Source organism: Mustela lutreola, chromosome 3 (assembly GCF_030435805.1).
Source record: "Mustela lutreola isolate mMusLut2 chromosome 3, mMusLut2.pri, whole genome shotgun sequence".
NCBI classification, from domain to species: domain Eukaryota; kingdom Metazoa; phylum Chordata; class Mammalia; order Carnivora; family Mustelidae; genus Mustela; species Mustela lutreola.
In genome coordinates, this window is record NC_081292.1 from 170,988,590 (window position 1) to 171,011,846 (window position 23,257).

The 23,257-nt window shown below is 39.3% G+C and overlaps 1 protein-coding gene and 1 pseudogene across 4 annotated transcripts in view; one reads left to right on the forward strand and one right to left on the reverse strand.

The window, feature by feature from the left end:
* The window catches only part of GIGYF2 (GRB10 interacting GYF protein 2), a 150,315-nt gene that overhangs the window by 20,594 nt on the left and 106,464 nt on the right, over positions 1 to 23,257 (reverse strand). For all 4 annotated transcript variants that reach the window (XM_059167700.1, XM_059167699.1, XM_059167696.1 and 1 more), the window contains 7 exons: positions 21,825 to 21,916; positions 20,476 to 20,583; positions 19,364 to 19,464; positions 17,167 to 17,267; positions 15,119 to 15,280; positions 13,287 to 13,445; positions 10,254 to 10,490 (listed from right to left, as the gene is read on the reverse strand). In XM_059167700.1, the coding sequence (XP_059023683.1) occupies positions 10,254 to 10,490; positions 13,287 to 13,445; positions 15,119 to 15,280; positions 17,167 to 17,267; positions 19,364 to 19,464; positions 20,476 to 20,583; positions 21,825 to 21,916 (960 nt within the window). The remainder of the gene's footprint in view (positions 1 to 10,253; positions 10,491 to 13,286; positions 13,446 to 15,118; positions 15,281 to 17,166; positions 17,268 to 19,363; positions 19,465 to 20,475; positions 20,584 to 21,824; positions 21,917 to 23,257) is intronic.
* Positions 2,048 to 3,792, forward strand: LOC131827718 (probable ribosome biogenesis protein RLP24; annotated as a pseudogene).

Consider the following 23,257-nt stretch of genomic DNA (forward strand, 5'->3'; position numbering starts at 1 on the left):
TACACCAGGAAAAAAGCTGGCAACCACCTATGAGAGTGACCAGGTATCAGATTTAACAAAATGTCTAAGATTGTAAATATGTTCAGAGAACTAAATAAAACCATGATTACTAAAGGAAGAAGTAGTAAAGGAAGGCATGATGACAATGTCACACCAAATGAAGAATATCAATAAAGAGAAAGATTATTTTTAGACCAGAAGGAAATCCTGGAGTTTAAAAGCCCAATAACTAAGACGAAAAATCACTAGAGAGCTCAAATTATATCTAAACTGGCCAAAGAAAGAAATTAGTGAAACTCACATTATCAACAGAGATTACACAATCTAAGAAACAGAGAGAAATAATGAAGAGAAATACATTTCACTGAATGTGCCAGTATGTGCACAATGCAAATACCAGGAGGAGAGAAAGGAACAGAAAAATATATGAAGAAACCATGGCTGATACTTACTTAAAAACATTAATCTACACACCCAGGAAGCCTAACCATAGTTATCATGATAAACACAGAGATCCACAAACATATATTATCATGATAAAAATGCTGAAAGTTGGGGCACCTGGGTGGCTCACTGGGTTAAAGCCTCTGCCTTCCGCTTAGGTCATGATCCCAGGGTTCTGGGATCAAGCCCTACATCAGGCTCTTTGCTCAGCCAGAAGCCTGCCCAACGCCCCCCCTCCCCGCCCCCGCCTACTTGTGATCTCGGTCAAATAAATAAATAAATGAATAATCTTAAAACTGCTAAAAGTCAAAAAAGAGAAAATCTTGAAAGCAGGAAGAAGAAAAACAAATTGTCTCTTACAAGGGAATCAGCATAAAATTAACAGCTGACTTCTCATTCAGAACAATGGAAGCCAGAGAGCAGTGGGATAAGATACCCAAAGTCTTCACAGAATGAAATTATCAACAAGGAATTCTATATTCACTAAAACTCTTTCAAAAATAAAGGTGAAATAAAGACATTCCCAGATAAATTCAGAGAATCTGTTGCTAGCAGACCTCCCTTACAAGAAATATTAATGGGAAGTTCTTCAGGCTAAAAATAAGTGACCCCAGAAAGTAATACAAATCCAACAAAAATACAAAGCAAATGCACAAAAACAAATGTGTGGTGTGTGTAGAGTGTATGTGTATACAAATATAAAACTGGTGTGTGTGTCTAAATAAACAGATAGGACAGACAGTTGGGTTTGTAACAGAAATCTAATATGATTGTCAAAAACAGTACAAAGGAGGTGAGTGGGAAAGAAGCAGTACTGGGCTAAGTAAATGACTTCATATGGTAACATGAATTCACAGGTACAAATGAAGAAGAGAAAAGATGATAAATAAGATTATTTAATAAATATATAGTGATTTAAACCATTAAAGAATTAAAATACAGGGTGCCTGGGTGGCTTAGTGGGTTAAGCCTCTGCCTTCAGCTGAGGGTCCTGGGATCATAATCTCAGGGTCCTGGGATCAAGATCCACGACGGGCTCTCTGCTCAGCAGGGAGCCTGCTTCCTCCTCTTTGTCTCTGCCTGCCTCTCTGCATACTTGTGATCTCTGTCAAATAAATAAACAAAATCTTAAAAGAAAGAATTAAAATGTTACAACAGGAAATATTAATGTAAAAAAAAAGCAGTAACAGTAAAGGAAGAATAGAGGAACAAAAAAGACAGGCATAAAAAACAAAGTAAAATGGCAGACATAAATACAATTATATCAATAATATCACTAAACATAAAGGATTAAAGAATCCAATCAAAGGCAGTGATTATCTGACAAAAATAAGATGCAACTACATTGTCTCAAAGAGACACTTTACATTCAAAGGCATAAACAGGTTGAAAGTCAAAGGATGGATAAAGATATATCAGGCAAACAGCAAACATAAGGAAGCTGGAGTTTCTATATTAGAATCAGATAAAATATACTTTAAAACAAAAATATACCGGGGTGCCTGGGTGGTGGCTCAGTCAGTTAAGTGGCAGCTGACTCTTAATCTTAGCTCAGGTCTTTCAGGGTCATGAGTTCAAGTCCCATGTTGGGCTCATTGTGGGCATGGACCGTACTTTAAAATAAATGCTATTAAAGAGAGACACTTAAGTATAGTAAAGAATCAATTCAGCAGGAAGATCTGTATAATAAATCCATACATAAATATTTATTTGCCATATAACAGAGCATTGAAATACATGAAGAAATGACAGAAATTATAGAAGATACAGACAATTCAGTACCTTGACAATATTTAGACAATAATACTTAAAAGACTTCATTACCTTAATACTCCACTTTCAGTAATAGAAAATTAGGTGGAGATCAGCAAGGATCTAGGTAACTTGAATAACACTATAAACTGACTGGACCTAAAAGACCTCTATATAGAACACTCCAGCCAACAACAGTAGAATATACATTCTTCTCAAAGAAATATGGAACATTCTCCAGGACAGATCTAAGGAAGGTAAAATAGAACACAAAACCAACTTCAATAATTCATTTAAAGGGAAAAATAGGGGCACCTGGCTGGTTCATTTGGTACAGCATGTAACTCAAGCTCAGGGTCATGAGTTCAAGCCCTACAATGCATGAGGAGCCCACTTAAAATTAAAAAAAAAAAAAAAAAAAAGAATAAAGTAAAAGAAAAGAAAAAGAATATAAAGTATGTGTTCTTTGATCACAATGAAATGAAAGTAACAAATTTTGGAAACTCACAAATAAGTGGAAATTAAACAAAACACTTCTATATAACCAATAAGTCTAAAAACAAGTCAAAACTTATGGGTAGCAACTAAAGCAATACTTAGAGGGAAATTTCTAACTGCAAATGTCTATAGAGAAGGAAGAAAGATCTCAAATCAACAGACTAAACTTCTACCTTAAGATACTAGAAAAAGAGAGCAAAATAAACTTAAAGCAAGCAGAAAGAAATAATAAAATTAGAGAAGAAATTAATGAAACAGATAAAATAGAAAAAGATCAATAAAACCAAAAGCTGATTCTTTAAAAAGACCAACAAAATTGACTTAGCTTGACTGTCCAAGAGAAAAGGAGAGAAGACTCAAATTACTACAATAGGAAAGAAAGGACATCACTAGTGATGTTACAGAAACAAAAAGGAATATAAAGGAGTATTATTGACCAACTGTCTGCCAATCAATTTGATAACCCATGGATAACCTAGATGAAGAACATTCTTAAAAAGAGACAATCTATCAAAAGCTTACTCAAGAAGAAATACACAAGTTAACAGACCTCTAAGAAAACACTGAGAATTCCACTCAATACTGGCATTTGGTTAGTGGGAACCTACACAGTTTCAACAAGTGTACTGAGAAGTGCTATTTCTTTCTGTTCAGGGCTCATTTACCCCAGCCATGGCATGACGTTTGTCGGCAACAATTGTAAGGTACTCAGATTCTACAAATCCAAGTCTCATTAAAAACTTTAAAAAGAAGCACAATCATTACAAGGTCGGATGGACTAAAGCATTCTATATAGCAGGTGGTAAAAAGCTTATAGTAGATAATTCATTTGAATTTGAAAAATGTACAAATGAACCAGTCAAATATGAGAGCTATGGTATAAAACTACTGATGCAATGAAAAGAGTTGAAGAGATCAAACAGAAAACAAAAAAGCTAAATTTATAATGAACAGATTAAAGAAAAATAAAGAATTACAGAATGCTCAGGACATCAAAGAAGTCAAGCAAAATATCCTGGCCCTTTTTGCAGGCAAAGGAAACCAGAAAAAATGGTGCAGAAATTACAGCAGGATGTGGACATGGAAGATATTTCTTAAAAATCTCACTAACCATTTCTATTACCTGCTTAAAAAAAAAAAAGATCTTATTTATTTGACAGACACAGATCACAAGCAGGAAGAGAGGCAGGCAGAGGGGGGAAGGAAGCAGGCTCCTGGCTGAGCAGAGAGCCTGATGCAGGGCTCTATCCCAGGACCCGGGAATCATGACCTGAGCAGAAGGCAGAGGCTTAACCCACTGAGCCACCCAGGCACCCCCATCTATTACCTGCTTTTGAAAATCTCTTTAGGAGACTAAATAAGATCACTCAAATGAAAGGTAATTAAAATAATTAAAAATACATCTCCTCTACATTGTTATCTGCAAAACATTACATACTATGGATGTTAGACTGCATCTCCACTGTTAAGCCTTCACTGACAGTTACATTATTAATTTTTTTAAATTTATTTATTTGAGAGAGCTAGAAAGCACAAGTGTGCACACCGGGAGAGGGGCAGGGAGGGAGGAAAAGGGATAGGCAGACTCTGTACTGAGCGTGGAGCCTGATGCGAGGAGATCCCATGATTCCGACTGAGATCATGACCTTAGCCAAAGTCAAGAGTCTAATGCTCAACTGACTGAGCAACCCAGGCAGCCCTGATAGTTACAATTATGAAAGTCATACAAATTCTCTTTGTAAATACAGAAGTGAAGTGTGGACATAAAATGGTCCTGCCAGGGCTGCCTGGGTGGCTCAGTGGGTTGAGCCTCTGCCTTCAGCTAGTGTTGTGGTCTCAGGGTCCTGGGATCGAGCCCTGAGTCGGGCTCTCTGATGGGCAGGGAGCCTGCCTCTCTGCCTACTTATGATCTCTCTCTGTCAAATTTTAAAAATCTTAAAAAAAAAAAAATGGTCCTGTCATTTGGATAATGGCACTAGGCAGTATTTATGTAAAAACAAATGACACAAATTCATGGCTACTGATATGTAAAATAAATTTTCTTTGCAGTTTAAATAAAAAAGAAAAAGTAGGGGCGCCTTGGTATATCAGTCATTAAGTGTCTGCTTTCAGCTTGGGTCATGATCCCAGAGTGCTGGGATAGAGCCCCACATCGCTCTCCCTGCTCTGGGGGAAGCCCGTTCTCCCTCTCCCAATTCCCCTCTGCTTGTGTTCCCTCTCGCTGTGTCCCTCTCTGCCAAATAAATACATAAAAATCTTAAAAAAAAAAAAAAAAAAGGGGGTGAAGACACAGAAATACTTATCAAAAAACCATCCACAAAGAAAAGCCTAGGTGGTTTAACCACTGAATCTTACCAAACATTTAAAAAAGTTAATACCACTTTGGGGGCACCTGTGAGGTTGTCTGTCAAGTGTCTGCCTTCACTCAGGTAATGATCCCAGAGCCCTTGTGGCGGGCTCCCTACTCAGCAGGGAGCCTGCTTCCCCCTCTCTCTCTGCCTGCCTCTCTGCCTACTTGTGATCTGTCAAATAAATAAATAAAATATATATATTTTAAAAAGTAGTAGTACTACTTTTTCACAAACTCTTCCAAAATATAGAAGAGGAAACATTTCCCAACTCATTCTTCAAGGCCAAACATTACTCTGACACCAAAATAAGACAAAGACATCCCAAGAAAGAAAAAATAACTTACAGACCAAAATCTCTTATGAATATGAACACAAAAATCCTGACCAAAATACCAGCAAAACAAGTCCAACAACATATAAAAATGGAATTATTTGCCAAGTAGGATTTATGCCAGGAATCCAAGAGTGGTTCAACATCTGAAAATCAATTAATGTAATATACCATATTGATAGAAACGAAACAAAATAGAAAAATGATCATCTCAACAGACACAAAGCATCTGACAAAATCCAACATCCTTTCGGATAAAAATGCTCAACAAAGGAGGAACAGAAGGAAACTTCCTCAGCCTGATGAAGGATATCTGCAAACAAAAACAAAAATAAAAACCCACAGACGGGGAGCCTGGGTGGCTCAGTTAAAGTTTGTTAAAGCAGCTGCCTTAAGTTTGGATCTCCCTGGGATCCCCCTGGGATTGGGCCCTGTTCAGCGGAGAGCCTGCTTCTCCCTCTCCTTCTGCCTGCCACTGGGCCTACCTGTTCTCTTTCTGTCAAATAAATAAATAAAATCTTAAAAACAAAAACCAAAAAACCCACAGGTAACATTAAATTTAACGGTGAAAGACTGGATGCTTCCTCCCCCAAGATCAGAAACAAGAAAAAGATATTTAATTTGCTATTTCTATTCAACATTGTATTAGAGGTTCTAGCCAGGACAGGTGAGAAAATGCAATAAAAGATTAGAAAGGATGAAGTAAAACCATCTCTATTTGCAGATGATGAAATTTTGTGTACAGAAAATCCTAATGAATCTGTTAAGAAATATTAATAAAGCAGTTCAGCAAGATTGCAGAATATAAGCTCAATAAACAAATATCAATATCTATATACTTGCAATCAACAATCTGAAAATGAAATTTTGAGAATTCCATTTTAATTCCATTTCTCTATGAGAAAGCTCATAGAGAGCTTTCTAGGTGACACTGGGCTCGTGCTGGAAAGGACTTAAGAACTTTTTGATTAAAAAACCAAAAAACCCCAAAATACTTAGTAAGTTTAACAGAAGTAATATAAAAGCTATATTCTAAAAACTAGAAAATACTGCAAGAAATTCAAAAGGATCTAAATAAAAATCATCCCATGTTTATGGATCAGAAGACTTAATACTGTTAAGCTGGCAAAGCTCCTCAAATTGATCTAAAGAGTCAAGGCAATCTCTGTCAAAATCCAAGCTGGCTTCTTTCTGGAAACTTTAAGCTCATTCTACAATCCATATAGAAATGAAAGAGACCCAGAAGAGCCAAACAATCTGGAAAAAGAACAAAGCTGGAGGACTCACACTTCCTAATTTCAAAACTTAAAGCAACAGAATACCAAGATGGTGTATTAATAGCATAATAACAGATGTATAGACCGTCTGAATAGAATTCAGAGTCCAGAAATGAAACCACATGTTCATGGTTAACAGATTTTCAACTAGAATGTCAAGGCCATTCAGCAGACAAAGAACAGTGTTTTTAACAAATGGCATAGGACAACTGGATAGTTAGTCACAAGCAAAAGAATTGAAGTCAAATTCATACCTCATACAATTAACAAAAACTAACTCAAAATGGATCAAAGACCTAAATGTAGCAGCTAAAACCACAAAAGTATTGGAAGAGAACACTGGAATAAATCTTCATGGCCTCAGATTTGTCAACAGTTTCTTAGATATGATACAAAAAGCTCAAACCACAAAAGAAAAAAAATGAGCTTCACAAAAAGGAAAAGCTTTTTGCATCAAAGGAATGTAATCAAGGAAGTTTACATCAAGGAAATAAAAAGACCACCCAAATAATAGGAAAAAATATTTTAAAATCATGTATCTGATAAGGGACTTATAATATCTAGAATAAAGAACTCATAACTCAGTAAGACAAACAACCTAGACTAAAAGCAGGCAAAGGATTTGAAAAGACATTTCTCCAAAGATAAACAAATGGCCAATAAACACGAAAAGATACTTGTCGTTTGTCACCAGGGAAATGCAAACCAAAACGACAAGCTATCACTTCACACCTACAAGGGTGGCTACAATCAGAACATCAGATAATAAGGATTAATGAAGATGTGGGGAAATTTGAATTCCCATATATTTCTGGTGGTAATGTAAAATAGTACAGCCACTTTGGAAAAGTCTGGTAGTTTCTCAAACCATTAAACACATAGCTCTCATATGGTCCACCAATTCCACTCTTAGGTTTATACATCGACATAAAAGCTTGTACATGAATATTTATCTATAGCAGCAATATTCCTAATAGCGAAAAGACAGAAACAGCTCAAATGTCCCTCAACTGAGGAATGGATACACAAACTCTGGTAAGCCCACACAGTGGAGTATTAGTCAGTCATAAAAAGGAATAAAGTACTGATTCATATTACAGTATGAATGAACCTTGAAACTATGCTATTTCAAAGAAGCCAGTCACAAAACACCACATATCATGAGACTGTATGTATCTGAAATGTCTAGAATATGCCAATCTATAAAGACAGAAAGTAGATTAGGGGTTAAAGGGGCTGGTAAGAACAGGGCATAGATGTGACAGCCAGAGAGTATTTTGGGGGGCCTAGAGCGTACTGAAAATGTTAAAATCCGCATGGTGACAGTGCACATATCTGAAATACTGAAATTACTGAATTATCTACTTTAACTGGTTCAATTGCATGGTATGTCAGTTGTGTCTCAATAAAGCCCTCTTTAAAAAACTTTTTTTTGGGGCGCCTGGGTGGCTCAGTCAATCGAGAGGCTGCCTTCAGCTCAGGTCATGATCCCAGGGTTCTGGGATCAAGCCCCACATCGGGCTCCCTGTCCTCTTCTCTCTCTGCCCCTTCCTTTCCACTCCTACTCTGTCTCTCACTTTCTCTCTCTCAAATAAATAAAATCTTTTTTTTTTTTTTATGACAGTTCATGTAACATTAAGATTTACTTATTTTATTAACATATAATGTATTATTTGTTTCAGGGTAAACGTCTGTGAACCATCAGTCTCACTCAATTCACAGCACTCACTGTAGCACATACCCTCCCCTCTGTCCATAACCAGCCACCCTATCCCTGCCCCCATCCCCTGCAACCTTCAATTTGTTTCCTGAGATTAAGAGTCTCTTATGGTTTGTCTCCCTCCCCAGTCCCATCTTGTTTCGTTTTTTCCCTCCCTTCCCCCGACGACCCCCCGCTCTGCCTCTCAAATTCCTCATATAACTTTCTCTAATGATTTCGCTTAGCGTAATATCCTCTAGTTCTATCCACGTCGTTGCCAATGGCAAGATTTTGTTTCTCTTGATGCCTGCATAGGATTATAAATCTTAAAGAAAACAAACAAACAAACAAAAACCAACTCTACAGTCTTTATTGTTAGATAAGAGGCCAAAACCAGACACACAAAAGACAGCCAGAGAAGTCAGAGATCTGGAAGTCATCTATGCCTTTGTTTTTGCCTTTATCCCCACATTCTTATCAGTCACCACGTTCTATGATGTGGACTCTAGGAACAGTCTTCTGACAGTTTTTTCAGGGCTCTGGAGCCAAAGATCCATGGGTTCTAATACACGGCTCTACTTTCAACTCTCAGCTGGACCCAAAGCAAGCTAAAACTAAGTTCCTGAACATTTTTCCTCTTTGGAAGAACATAGCTATCCACACCTAAGCCTTTAACAATGGTTGTGAAGATAAAATGACTTAACACACGAAAAACTGTAGTCTGGTGCTTGACACAAAGCAAGCACTCAATCATCAGTGCTATCTTCAACTCCAACTTTCCAATCCCACTACCACCTTCCTCTCCTTCCCCTGGACCACGCCACCGGCCCCTCACAAGTACCCTGCTGACCTCCAGTTCTGTTCCTTACAAGTCCATCTTCCGTTTAGTTCTCAAAGTAACTAATATTTGCTCCTGCAAATCGGGCAGTGTTATTTCCCAGATGAAAACACTTCAGTGTCCCACTCTGTTTTACACACCTCTAAGTCCTAATCTTTAGTAAGAGTATATACAACCCCAAGCAACAGACCCTACCCATGCTTCTCTCATACGTCATACCACTTTTTAAATTCCCCCAAACATACCACAGTGTTTCTGCATTTCAGTCCTCTGCTTACACTGTGTCTCCTCGCTCAAAAAACCCCTCTAGTCTCCAAGCTTTTCCTTGTTTAATTCTGTTGTTTAATTTTCCCTCCCTAATGACTCAGTTTAAAAGTTACCGTTTTCTAGGAAGCCTTTCCATACTTCCCATGTGGATGGTGATTCTCACAAGCAGAAGAACCCACTGGAGGCTTTGTTCAAACACAGATAACTGGGTCCCATCTCCAAAAGGTTCTGATTTAGGAAGTCTGGGGTGGGACCTAAGAATCTGCATTCCAAACAAATTCCCATGTGCTCGCACCATGAGAACCTTTACTCCTCTCGCTACACTCACCTCTTTGTATTCACATTTCCTATTTATATGTTGCTATCCCATGAGCTCCCTGAAGACAGGGGAGCACACTGTCTGACCACAGATCCCATGTAGAGTTACTTGGACCCTGCCGTTACCTAATTACTCCTATTCCATCATTAATGCCATGACTTTATGGTCACCAAAGGCTTACTATCTAGCAGCCACCAGCTCTGCCTTTGTCCCTCCCGATCCAGACAATCACTAAGTCTTGCTGGTTGCCTGGCTTGATCAGTCAGTAGAGCACGTGACTCTTGATCTCTGGGTTGTGAGTTCAAGCCCCACACTGGGCATGAAGCTTACTTAGGAGAAAAAAAAGAAAGAAAGAAAAAGAAAATAGTAGTCACCCTCAGTACTAAAGAGAGTACACAGCTTTACTGCTATTGATCCTGCCAGCATCTACCTAAAAACACGAGCAAGTAGCTCCTCTGGCTGGTGTCAAGGCTTTACCTTCATCTGAGCCAGCTGCTGCTGCTGTTGCTGCTGCTGCAACCTCCGGAGAGCTTCTTGCTGCTGCTGCCTCTGGCGCAGTAACTCCTTCTGCCGCTGGAGCTCCAGCTCTTTCCTCTTTCGCTCCTCTTCTTCATGCCGGAGTCGGGCTGCCTCCTCTTCCATTCGCAGCCGGTTCTCCTCTAATCGACGCTGGGCTTCTTCTTCTTCCCGGGCCCATTGTGCAGCCTCCTCTTCCTTCCCAGAAGGAAAAATAAAAGAGAATAAAATTTAATTGTGTTTTTAAAAAGTCCAAGTCAGTTCTGAAGGTTTCTATCAAAAAGCTATAGAAGTAACACAGAAAGCAGAAACTGTTTATGATGACATAAGGCAGAGGTTACGTTTTCCTTTAAAAGGTATTTACAGTAGCTACAAAGGCTTGACATGCTTACAGGATAACATTTCAGTTTATTTGCTAATTTCTTCATGAAAGTAATGCCATTTTGAACTTCTGTGGTTAAGTACTGATCTCTTTAAGAGACAACCACCAACTGCAGCACAATCTTCTGGAGACTGTTCCTATATTGAGGGAGAGCTAGCTTTTCAGGGTGCTGAGCTTGAAAAGCTACCAGGACCTTGCAAGGACAGATTACAGATTAGCAGGAAAGTGTCAACCAGTTCTGGAACCAGAGCAACCTCGTAAGGCCACTTAATTCCATCCCTGATTCATATCCCCTTGTGGCCCCTAGGTCCTTTGGAACACCTCTCCTCAACCTATCGTCCATCCCTCTACTACTCAGTCCTGTACTTCAGCTCATTGTCCTTCTGCTTTTCTTCTTCAAAACCATTCCAATGTGCCCTCCAGAACTCTCCTCACCCTCCTTCACAGAGTCCGCTTACTCTACCTACAATGTTGTATTTTTATCCAGATAGCCCATTCCCCTCATTTTCCAAAACTCAGGGCAGTATCAACCACTCTATGAGGACTTTCCTAGCCTTAAGGAGGTAGTCTTCCCCTCTGCCATTTCATTATGTTCAATACCTCACCCCCCTTCTCTGTTTGCTCCTAGTCCACCCATAGCAACAACTATTTCCTATCCAAAAACCATTCCTTTCAGGCTTCTCCCTTGTGGTCAGAGGCTCTGTCACCTTTGACATCTACACTGCCATATTTCATTTTTTAAGCTTCCAATACAATGAGGGGCACCCATGTGATATGATTTAGGCCAAAGGGATGTCTGCCGGGAGGCTTCTAGAGAAGGTATTCTTCTGAAATAAAAGCAGCACAAGAGAAGGCTTATTCCCTTGCAGGCTGCATGGGGCATGGTTCCCAAAACTCCTAATCATGAGGTGAAAAATCTGAAGTCAAAGTAGACCCACTAGAAACAGTAGGCTAGAATTCTGCAGAGGACCTGGATCCCTTATGACATCGCTGAGTTACTACTGCCTTATCCCCTTGATATGGCATTTGTTATTTAAACTATTTTTAGGTGACTATTTTTGTTTTGGAGCTCAAAGCATCCTAACTGTGGCATTAATTTCTTGTACAATCATTACCAACATAGGCTGTGAGCTTAAGGACAGAAACAATTTAAAACTTTCATAGTCCACCAGGAAGTAAGTACCATAACTGGCATATAGTATGCCTTAACTAGGTATGTCAACTGTCAAATGAATAAGCCCAACGATGAGCTGTCATACAATCTACCCTTGAGGCCTATCTACCTCTAACAGTACTGAAGTTGCTCAAAGAGTTTCAATCAAGAATTTAGGGGGCACCTGGGTGGCTCAGTGGGTTGAGCCTCTGCCTTCGGCTCAGGTCATGATCTCAGGGTCCTGGAATTGAGTCCCACATCGGGCTCTCTGCTCAGTAGGAAGCCTGCTTCCTCCTCTCTCTCTCTCTCTCTCTCTCTCTCTGCCTACTTGTGATCTCTCTCTGTGTCAAATAAATAAATAAAATAAAATAAAATAAAAGAATTTAGGCAAAAGCAGGTAATGTCTAGCCTGTGTTGATCTACATGTGTAAGTGTGGACTGACCACAGTGATTTCACACTGTGAAATAACACAGTGATTTCACACAAAGAGTACAGAGTGTGGGGCGAAGAGCAATGTTTACAGTGACAGGCACTGCTGCAGCCAAGTGACCAAGGTCTACACCAGCAGTCAATAGTCCTGTTGATAATATGTATTCTTGATAGAGTGTGATGAAAATGGCACTTTGCCTCTTTGTGATCTACTTTCCAAACACCCATAACTCCAGTTTAACTGTGAGAAAAACATCAGATGAATTCCAAGAGAGAGTTACCCTATAACATATGGACCATTATACCTTAAAACTGCCAAAGACCTGAGAGACTGTCATTCAAAGAAGCTGAGGAGACAACTAAATATAATACTGTGGATTTGGGATCTGGGAACAGAAAAAGGACATGAGGAAAAAGTTGAGGAAATGTGAAATAACCATGGATTTTAGTTAATAATGCATCAGTAATGGTTTCATGTGACAAATATACCACATTAATGTAAGATAACAACAGAGGAAACCACATTATCATCCAGATTTTTCTGAAAATCTAATATTGCCCTAAAAATAAAGTCTACTAATAAAAAAAAAATCTAAGTTCTTAAACATTACAAGGAAATGCTTTAGGGGTTCTGGCTGCCTGTAGTGGCAGAATGACCGGGCTGGACTAGAACTGCATAGTGCCCATTGTCACACAGCCTGTGAAAACATGAAGCAGCACTGACTGGCACTTTAGGAAAGTGAGAGTACCCTGAGGCAAAAGCAGTCAACCTGCAGGTCTCACATTTGGTTTTTTAAAGGGTAGACCTTCTTTAGATTTCTCTCTGGTATTCTGGGGGGTTTTTGGTTCTTTGATATTTTGTCTGGCTTTTATAATTACCTGTGGAACAGTCATTACAAAAGTCGTAAGAGTCAGTTAGGTCTCTTCTAATAATTTTCAGTAAAGAGGTTATCCTCATATCCAAAACCTTTTAATCACAAATCCCTAGCTTCAAAGAAGAAATGAAAAGAGCAAACCATCTATGGTCACCTGCTTGCGTAATAACTCCTCCTGCTTCCGCCTTTCTTCCTCTTCTCTCCTCCTCTCCTCCAGTCTCCTAAGAGCTTCTTCTTGCTGTTGTCTTTCTTCCTCTTCTCGCTGTCGCCTTAATGCAATTTCTTGCTCCCTTTGGCGTCGCAGAGCTTCCTCCTAAATTAAAGAAGGAAAAAAAAAAGTGTGTGTTGGGGGGAAGAAACTCTGGATCCTGATTAATATATCTCATTATAATTTGAAAAGAAACAGACTGTGCTGCTAAGGTTCTGTAACAGAGCCTTCTTCTTTTTAAATATAAAAAAAATACAACCAAGGGTCTAGAGTAAAAAGTAAAAAGAGCTGGGAAGTAGACATATCAACAATTAAAATAATTTGTATTTAAAGTATTAGTAGTGGGGCACCTGGGTGTTCAGTCGGTTGTCTGACTCTTGATTTTGGCCCAGGTCATGATCTCAGGGTTGAGAGATTAAGCCCCATGCTGGGGGCCATACTAAATGTGGAGTCCACCTAAGAGTCTCTCTCTCTCCCCCTTCCCTTCCTCCTCCCTGTCTCTAAAAATAATAATAATAAATAAGATTCTCCCTCTCCCTCTGCCCCATCCCTGCCGCTCCCCTACTAATGCATACACTCTTTTCTCTAAAAAATAAACAAATAAAATAAAATAGTAGCAGTTAAATAGCACTACACTGAGAGTCTATCCTAGTTTCTACATTAGCTATTGCACTTACTAATCAACCCCAGAAAGGGCTACATGAGGCCTGAGGCTTGGTTTCCCTTTGGTACCATTAGTCCTTATCACCCCTTCCCCCCACTCCGCCCCACCAAAATCAACTGAGAACCCAGTACATAGGTCAAATCAACACAGCAACCAGAAATGGCCGGTGTGGTAGAAGTAAGTTCTCTAGTCAAAAGTACTGAGCAAAGCTGTGTATTCTAGAATGTGTTCTGAAAAACAAAGTCTCACATGTCAAGTATAAAGAAAAGGGTCTTGGCTGCTGGGATGTTTCAGTCGGTTAAGTGGCTACCTTTGGCTCAGGTCATGAGCTCAGGGTCCTGGGATGGAGTACCTCATCGGGCTCCCTGCTTGGCAGGGAGCCTGCTTCTCCCTCTCCCTCTGCCCCTCCCCACTGCTTGTGATCTCTCTCTCTCTCTCTTTCTCTCTCCCTCCCTCAAATAAGTAAAATCTTACAGAAGGGAGGGAGGAGTGTCTCACTGTCAAAATAATTTAGGAAATACTGAGCAACAGAGAATTAAACTGATTTCTTCACTGTACTACTTCTTAGAGCCATTACATGCTAGTGTAGAGAGAGCAACCCTAAGAAACATCAATAGCTCAAAACTAATCTCAGCACGGACCCTTTTGTTTTTCAGAGTACTTCTTGGGGCCAAAAATGGGTATGAAATGTGAGATGAAGTGGACTCTGGGGCTATTACAGAGTGGACTGTTTCCACTGGGATTTATAAAAATTCCAACAGAAAAGTGGGTCCAGCATATTAACAGAGAATTCCAAAAACTAATATAAACAGCCAAAATGCATGACAACTATTCATCGTCACTGGTTATAAATACTTAAGCAAAAACCTAGTTACTTCCAAAATTTAACTGAAAATATTCAAAAGAAATCAATTCTAGTAATTTACCAGGACTGAAGCAACTACCCCCCAGGGGCCGCTACTGGGTCACAGATATTTCTTCTAAAGAAATGGATCTCTTAATGCTCTAATCCCAATCCTGCTATTAACTCCCTCTCAAACTCGGACAGACCATCTCCCTAGAACCATGAACGCAGTCAGGGCTAAATCTGGGGTTCGTGTTCTCCGAGGTATACCTGTTTCCTTCGAGCAAGCTCTTCTTCCTCTCGTCTCTTCCTTTCTTCCTCCTGCTGCCTTCGAAGAATTTCCTCCTGTTGTCTCCGCAGTTCTTCCTGCCTCTTGCGTTCCTCCTCTTCCCGTTTTGCCCTCATTTCTGCCTCTCTTCTCTCCTGTTCTAGCTGTGATTATAAGAAAATACTCTTAGAAACCTGAAGCCAAGCACAGAAACACTCCAGCATCACTGACCAGTACCATTAGGAATAGCTAGAAGATGCAGACACTACACCATTCACAGTGGCTTGTACTTTGAATGAGTGAAACCAGCTCTGGAAGAACTCAGCTCTGGTATGTCACAGCAGAACAGTGTCATGCTCTTCAAAACTGAATGGACTCTCCCCCAACATTTACCTATCTCCTCATTACCACACCCCATCTCTTAGACATGGGAGAAAGTGACCACCAGGAGTGTAACATCAGAATTTTCTTGGGGTGGCACTTTTGTTCATACCTAAAAGGATTTTTTGATTCGAGATCTATGTCTACAAGGTGTCTGTAGCAATGTTGTAAAGCTGCTAGTGTGAAAAATTATAGAATTCTTTAAAATTTGAAGACCAACCACTTAACAAATTTGTAGTTCCTGGTTACTAGTCCATTCTAGCACCTCGTGTCCATTCTCACTGCCACACGCAGAGTTCAGGCTTTCACTTTCTCTCCCGTATCTCTGAAAGTCTCTTACTTGGTTTTCCAGCATCCATTCTGCCCACATTCCCCAGCACATCTTAAGTTCCACCAAAAAAAATCCTTCCCGGCTAATCTATAACACCATCCTTCACCCTGAAATAAATTCTAAGCCTCTAACAGGACATGTGTAAGGGAACCCGTGACCGGCTTGCCTCATCTTGGCCTCCTCACTCATCACTTATCCCTCAGACGCACAACAACTCCAGGCCAGACCAAACTAGTTGCTTCCTGACCCAGTACATTCTCATGCATTTCTGAGCCTTTACAGGAGCTGTTTCCTTCAGCTGGGATAAAGTCTACTGTTCTTCAAGTGAAAATGAGTGCATGTACTACAGTCCATCAACAATTCATCATTGGATGAATTGTCATCCAATTCCTGATGCCCACCTCTCCAACTGCATGAGAACAGCTAGCCCATGTGCTTTCCTGACTAACCTGTAACTCTAAGTGTTACCTGCCTGGGTGTCACAGCCCCACTACTCACTCCCATGCACGTGAGCACACACACACACACACTCACACATTCCAGACACAAAAGACTGCAAGTTCCTATTCTTCCCTCATCATCTATGCATTTCCAGCACAAACCACTATAGTACTAGAACACTCTCAAGAATTAGCTGAAATTATGGTCTCTCACTCATTTACGGAGACTGACCGTGACCATGAACCCTTTCTGGGCACTCTAAGGAGACAGTCACTAACTCAGAGGATAAGAACGCATTAGGTATAAAATAGGAACCAGATTCTCCCAGAGGTGTAAGAATCCAGAATCATTAAAATGACACGAAGTGCTGATAAGACATCTGCAGCTGGAAAGTACTAAAAACCAGAATTCAAGATTCCCTGCTCCTCCAGAAGATGTGAATGGAACATGGGATCTAATGTTAATGTTGAGCTTTTCAACCCCACGTCTGGGGAAGTAAGAAATGTAAACTGACATCACTATATAGATTCAATGTGGGAACTCAAGCCACAGATCAAGGGTTTGATAAATAACGTAGTATGTTTTCGTAGGTCCTAGAATTTGTAATAAGTGTTTATACCATGAATAATGTAATTAAAGTATACATATGATCATAATCAATAATGTGTCAGCAAACCAATTTTAAGTGATTTAAACTTTTCATTTTCATTGTTTGAGGTCTTTTTTGACAGAAGAGGGAACAGTAAGGATAGAATATGAAATGAATGTGCTTCTCCAGCTAAGTAACAGTAAACTAATAGGAAAAAGTAGAGCTAGCCAGAGAGAGACATCAGTAAACAAATGTCTATATCCTACAGATGGAAAGCACGCACTGCAATGGAAAAAAGCATTTCAGACCTTTGCAGCTTTGGCCTTCTCCATCTGCTGAAGCTGTTCAAGGGCAGGTCCTGGAGTCGTGGTGTCAAGGGGAAGATCCCATACACTACCACCTTCCCAAACTATAAGACAATAAGGGGAAACGTGAAGGATATTGGAGCTTACATACATGATCACATATCCACAAGCATTAATGAAAAAAGCTATTTCCCTGTCCCCAAATGAGCTCCATCATGTGTGTCTGTGCTGCTTTTAGGTAGACTAAACTGCCAGTGGGCTCTGGTTTAAATCAATATCCTTCAACACATCTAGAAGGAAAGAAATTACCAGACATTTGCCAGGAAACTAATTTCATCCTCAAAAACTCTATAAGGAGGCACCTAGGTGGCATCCAACTCTTGATTTCAGCTCAGGTAATGATCTCAGGGTTGTGAGATTGAGCCCTGTCTCCGGCTGCATACTGGGCATGCAACCTGCTTAGGATTCCCTCTCTCCTCCTCCCGCTGCCCCTTCCCATTGCCCGCTTTCCCTCTCCCTCTCTTAAAACAAAGAAAGATATTTGTTAATATCCCCCATCTTTATAGATGAATAAACTAAGGGTCAGACATAGTTTTATAACATTCCCAAGGAGACACACCAAGCACATGGCCATGCTAGGATTTAAATCCCAGTGTGTTAGATCCCAAAGCCCACAGTATTTCCAGTAGCTATACAACCTCTTATTGCACACCCAGTAGAGGGGTCAAGAGAGGTATATAACTATGAAACTCAAGAGCACTAAGTAGTTGCATGATAGTGTGAATATGTTAAAAGCCAGTGAACTGCTCATCTAAAAATTGTTAATATTACATTATGCGAATTTCACTTCAAAGATAAAGAAAGAGGTACAGCTGGAGTTGGGGAGGCCTCTGGAAAGGCTGAGCAGGTCCCACAAATGACAATGGGTCCTGCTGACCTGCAAGGCACCACAAGGTCAGATGCAAAAGTATACAAATAGGTAAAGGCTTCTGAGTTTGTTTTCCTACTGCTAGCAAAAGGTTTGCTGATACCACTTGTCAGCATTCTCTATTCCCTATACTCCAATTTCCACATTATAAATCACTGGTTATATAAAACAAATGGACTATTTGTAAAGAGCCTTGATCATATCATACCCAAAGAAAGAAATCATTTAATAAGGTACTCATAAATAGTTCCCCCCAAATTGGAGAATATTTTCAAATCCTAACTCTAAATGACTGCCAAGAAAAAATACGGTACACAGAGCAGAGGAAATTGATGAGGGATGATTATCAGTCCTTTTCCTTCTATAATCCCCAGGATGAGTGTTAGCAAGAGAACTGCCACCTGAAAAGCTCAAGAGTGGGACACCTGGGTGGCTCAGTGGGTTAAAGCCACTGGTTCCTGGGATTAAGCCCCGCATCGGGCTCTCCGCTCAGCGAAGCCTGCTTCCTCCTCTCTCTCCGCCTGCCTCCCTGCCTACCTGTGATCTCTGCCTGTCAAATAAATAAATAAAATCTTAAAAAAAAAAAAAAGAAAAGAAAAGAAAAAGAAAAGAAAAGCTCAAGGCTGTTAAGAAAAAAATCCATCAGTGCCTATGGTTCCTGAGAACTGTCAGTACCAACTATAACCTCTTGTAAGGACTATCCACAGTTCAAACCACCTACCTCTGCAGGTATCAAACTTTAAAAACCTTAAGTGTTCCACCAATATCAACTTAAAAAAAAAAATCCCAGATCCAAATCTTCTAGTTTGATGCAAAAATATCAGAGAATGAATGAGGCAGGATATTCACTTTAAAGCAGGCTTTTCTCATCCCAAAACTTCTGGGTACCTGCAGTGTTAAGCTACATATTAACCCTTCACTCAAAAGAATAGATGTTTTTACTTAAGCTTTTTTTATTTTTCTTTTTCCACTCTGGCTGACAGAAGAAGTCAAAAAACAATTCATAGGACTCTTCCACATTGGTTAGAGCAACATAAAAAGAGTGGTTGATTCAATTTCATGAAATTTATCTAATAAACACTCCTAGCAAATCCTTAACAGTATATTTTCAATGATATGTTCAATCCTTTGCTGTGATCTTTAAAAAAATGAGACTATTTGTTAATATTCAATATAAAATGGCTCAAAAATGGGACACATTTTTAAAAAATTGTATTATAACCTAAGAGTCTAATCTTTGGAGCTACACTGAAAGCCAATCTAAATTTTTACCTGTAGGCTGTGAGGCTGTTGGCTGAAGCTCCCAGATAGAACCAGTATCTGGCACCGACACAGACCTAGTTACTGAAGGAATGATGTTCTGATCAGATATTCTGCAAAAGGGAAATAAAAAAATCAACTTGTTCTTGTCATTTGCAAAAATAGTTAAAGAGGAATTTCTACATGATTGGTAGGTTTTCCAGGCTATTTGGCTAGAAAACTCCTTCACTATTTTAACCAAAATGTAATATTTGTTTATTAGAAGAGGAACCAAGATAGAGGCCCAGGTATCACACTTCTGGAATCAAGGTATTAACAAATGTTGATTTCTAGATAATGCATATACCAATGGTCCTATAAGAAATTCAGAATATGTCCACAAGAGCAAAAGAGGCAGCCTGTTATAATCAAAAACCCACAGACCGTAAGTCTAAAGGTCTTCATTTTAGTTCTAGCTCTGAAGTTTTCTGTGTATTATGTCAACCGAGTTCTTTAGCCTCTCGGTGTATCAGTTTATCCATTTGTAAACTGGCATCTTACCACCTAACCTGCCCACCTCACTCGATGGGTTAGGACTTAAAAGACAAATGTGAAAGGTTTTGGCTAAATTGGACAGTAAGGTTTTTAAGAGAGTCATTGATAACTCTGAAGGAAATACAACATGTATTACCTTAAATGATAATCTGAAACTATAGAAATTTAAGACTTTTAGGCATAATTTCCTTTTCCTCAGACTTATCTTAATGGCTTTTGGGTTCTGGAACTTTTACTCTGTGTGGCAGTGTGACTCTCTTTCTTGAGCTCTCACGGGTGAAAGGAAATTAAACTTCTAGACTACAGTTTTTTTGTTGCTGGTTCTTTAAGAATACACTGCTTTTCCAATGTTCTCATTATTCTGTGGTTATTCCAAATTTATCCTCTATGAGTAAAAGAGCAAAACTGCTTTACTGCCAGCTTAATTACAATTTTTAAAAGCTATATTCTGGTTTTACACACAATATACACGTATGTGTTGTGTGTGGGTATTTTGATACCAGAGTTCACACATTATACCAAAATTTCCTTTCTTTTCTTTAATACGCACACACATATGCAATGTGACACATCATGGACTGACCACCAACCTCATTTTCAGAGCCTGGAACTGTTGGAGAAGAAGCGCCAACTGTTGCTGCTGCTGCGAGGATAGGGCTGCTTTCTGTTGTTGAGCCAAAACCTGGGCATATTGTTGTCTTCAAAAAGTAAAATAAAGTATAACCTGTCTATGTACATTTAGTACACTTTACTAAGATACCGAAAGACAAAGGTTGGTCTACCCCCCCCAAAAGTACCATTAGAAATAGCTATCAAATAAGTTTTAACAATATTTCATGATAAGAATAGTTACACAGAAAATTCTCTACTTCATTCTAAAAAGAACTGTGAACTTCTAGATAACATGCTCAAAGAGGACAGCAAAAAAATTGTAAAATGTCAAAAGCTGTCAAATTCTCTGAAAATATCAGAAAGCAAGTGAAAAATAAAAGAGATTTGAACTAATAGTTACTTTCACATGAAACACTTTTTGCAAAAATAAAATCACTTGTACAAAAATTCTCAAAATTTTTATGTTTCAACTTGGAAAATTTTAGGTTAAGATTTTTTTCTACTGGATCAGAGGTAGACAAATATCTATTAAGAGCCAGACAGCAAGTATTTTCAGCTTTGCAGGCCACATGCAATTATTTAATTCTCCCACTGCACTGCAAAAGGAGCTGTAGACAACACACCAACAAACACTTGTGGCTATGTTCTAATAAAATCTCGTTAATGACAATAGGGATCAAACCAGTTTGCCGATCTCTGTACCAAAATGACAGCCAATCTTACTTCTTCTACTAAAGTGACACATAATCTAAGTAATTCTGCTATCGTTTCACAGCAATGCTAACAGCATAAATGTTTACTTCTTTCTTGCCCTCTCATCTATGTTTTTTTCCTCTGTGGCATTCAAAGTTGAGCCATTTAGGAGGCATTTAAGTTCTTAAAATGCTTGTTGTTTCTTGCTTTAGGAGCTAAAGAGCTTGTGAAATTATAGTTATGTGTCATTTTCTGCAAATTTCTGGTATTTAAAAAGACCAAACTCCAAATATATATTGGTAACATGCCACTAGCTAGGTGACTGAAGTATCATAGAAACTTGTAGTCCTCTGCTGTAAAAAGTAAAACTTAGGAGATTATATCTAAAGGCACCTGGGGAGCTCCTGGGAGGCTTAGCTGAGCATCAGACTCCTGGTTTCAATCCCCACCCATCCACCCCTTACCCCTACACTCTCCCTCCCCAACTCTGCACTCAAGAGTGATTCTGTTTGTCCCTCTCCTTCTGCTCCTCCCCCCACTCGTGTGCATTCTCTCTCAAATAAATAAAATCTTCAAAAAAAATTTTTTAAGTAAAGGCATTTTGCAGTGTACCCTACTGCATTACTGCTCTTACTGTATTAAGAACTGCTGGTACTGAAGGTGCTGCATCTGGTACAAGGCCGTGAGCTCCTGCTGTCTGGTCAGTCGTTCCTGGTCCAACTCTCCCTAGTGAAGAGGTAGGGGAAGAAATACCACTGAACAAATTGCAAAAAGCTTAAAAGCCATTTACTACATATTATCTGAAAGCAAACTGAATCTTAGACCTTGACTTCCCACTCTACCTTTATGCCCCAAATGCTCAACTATTACAAAAACTCTTAAAGAGCTAACCATTGCCATCTAGTGGGAAAAGATGGTGTCTGCATTATAAGAGATTCCCTTTGGGGGGAAAGGGGTCCTTACTTTAGCTGCTGTTCTCTCCTCCCACCCTTGAAGCTGAATGTTGTACTGTACCCAAGAGTCATTACTATAACTAAAAAATGTATTATTTCCCAATGTTAAAAGTGATCTGTAAACCTGGAGATCATGTAGAAATCAGAGAAATGGGGTAGAACTTTCAGAAAGGAATAAAATTATCTGAAGTTAATGTGGTAGGAATATGACCAGGGCCAGTAATGAATATAGAGAGCAGTGTAGAAGTATATTTTGTTAAAGATGCTGACAAGTTTTACATTAACAGAATATGAAAGAACTTGCAAAATTTTAACTCCCCACCTCAAAACTAGGTGTTTCTATTGCTACTAATATACCATGAGTTAGACAGGTACCTGGGTAGCTCAGTTAAGTGATGGCCTTTAGCTAAGGTCATGAGGTGGTCCATGGCTGGGATCCAGCCCCACATTAGCCTCTCTGCTCAGCAGAGAGCCTGCTTCTCCCTCTCCCTCTGCCTGCCACTCTGCCTACTTGTACTCTCATTCTCTCACTGTCAAATAAATAAATAGATCTTAAAACATAAATGTATGTGTATATATATAATGAGTAGGAAAAATTGTTTTTTAGTTTGTGTTTCAAATGACATAGCTGGAATTTAAATTCTGAAAAGTTAAAATTGGGAAATTTTAAGCCTTCGGCTCAGGTCATGATCCCAGAGGCCTGGCATCAGGCCCTGCATTGGGCTCCCTGCTCAGCAGGGAACCTGCTTCTCCCTCTCCCACTCCCCCTGCTTGTGTTCCCTTTCTCACTGTGTCTCTGTCAAATAAATAAATAAAATCTTTTTTAAAAAGGTGGGGGGGTGACATAGATTAGGGCAAATCATTAGTGAATAGTTTATATCTTTACCATACACAGATTATGCTTTGGAATGAAATACTGGATATACAATTTCTTGGGGTGGAGATCACTTGAAATTCAGAGACATTTTTCTTTCCAATTAAATACTGGAGGATGGAAGCTACACTAGGTTAATCTAAACTTTCTACATTAAAACCTACATTTCAAGGTATATTCATCATCAATGTGAGCATTACTCAGGGCAACAGCAGTTAACAGCTGACAGAAGCAGAGTTT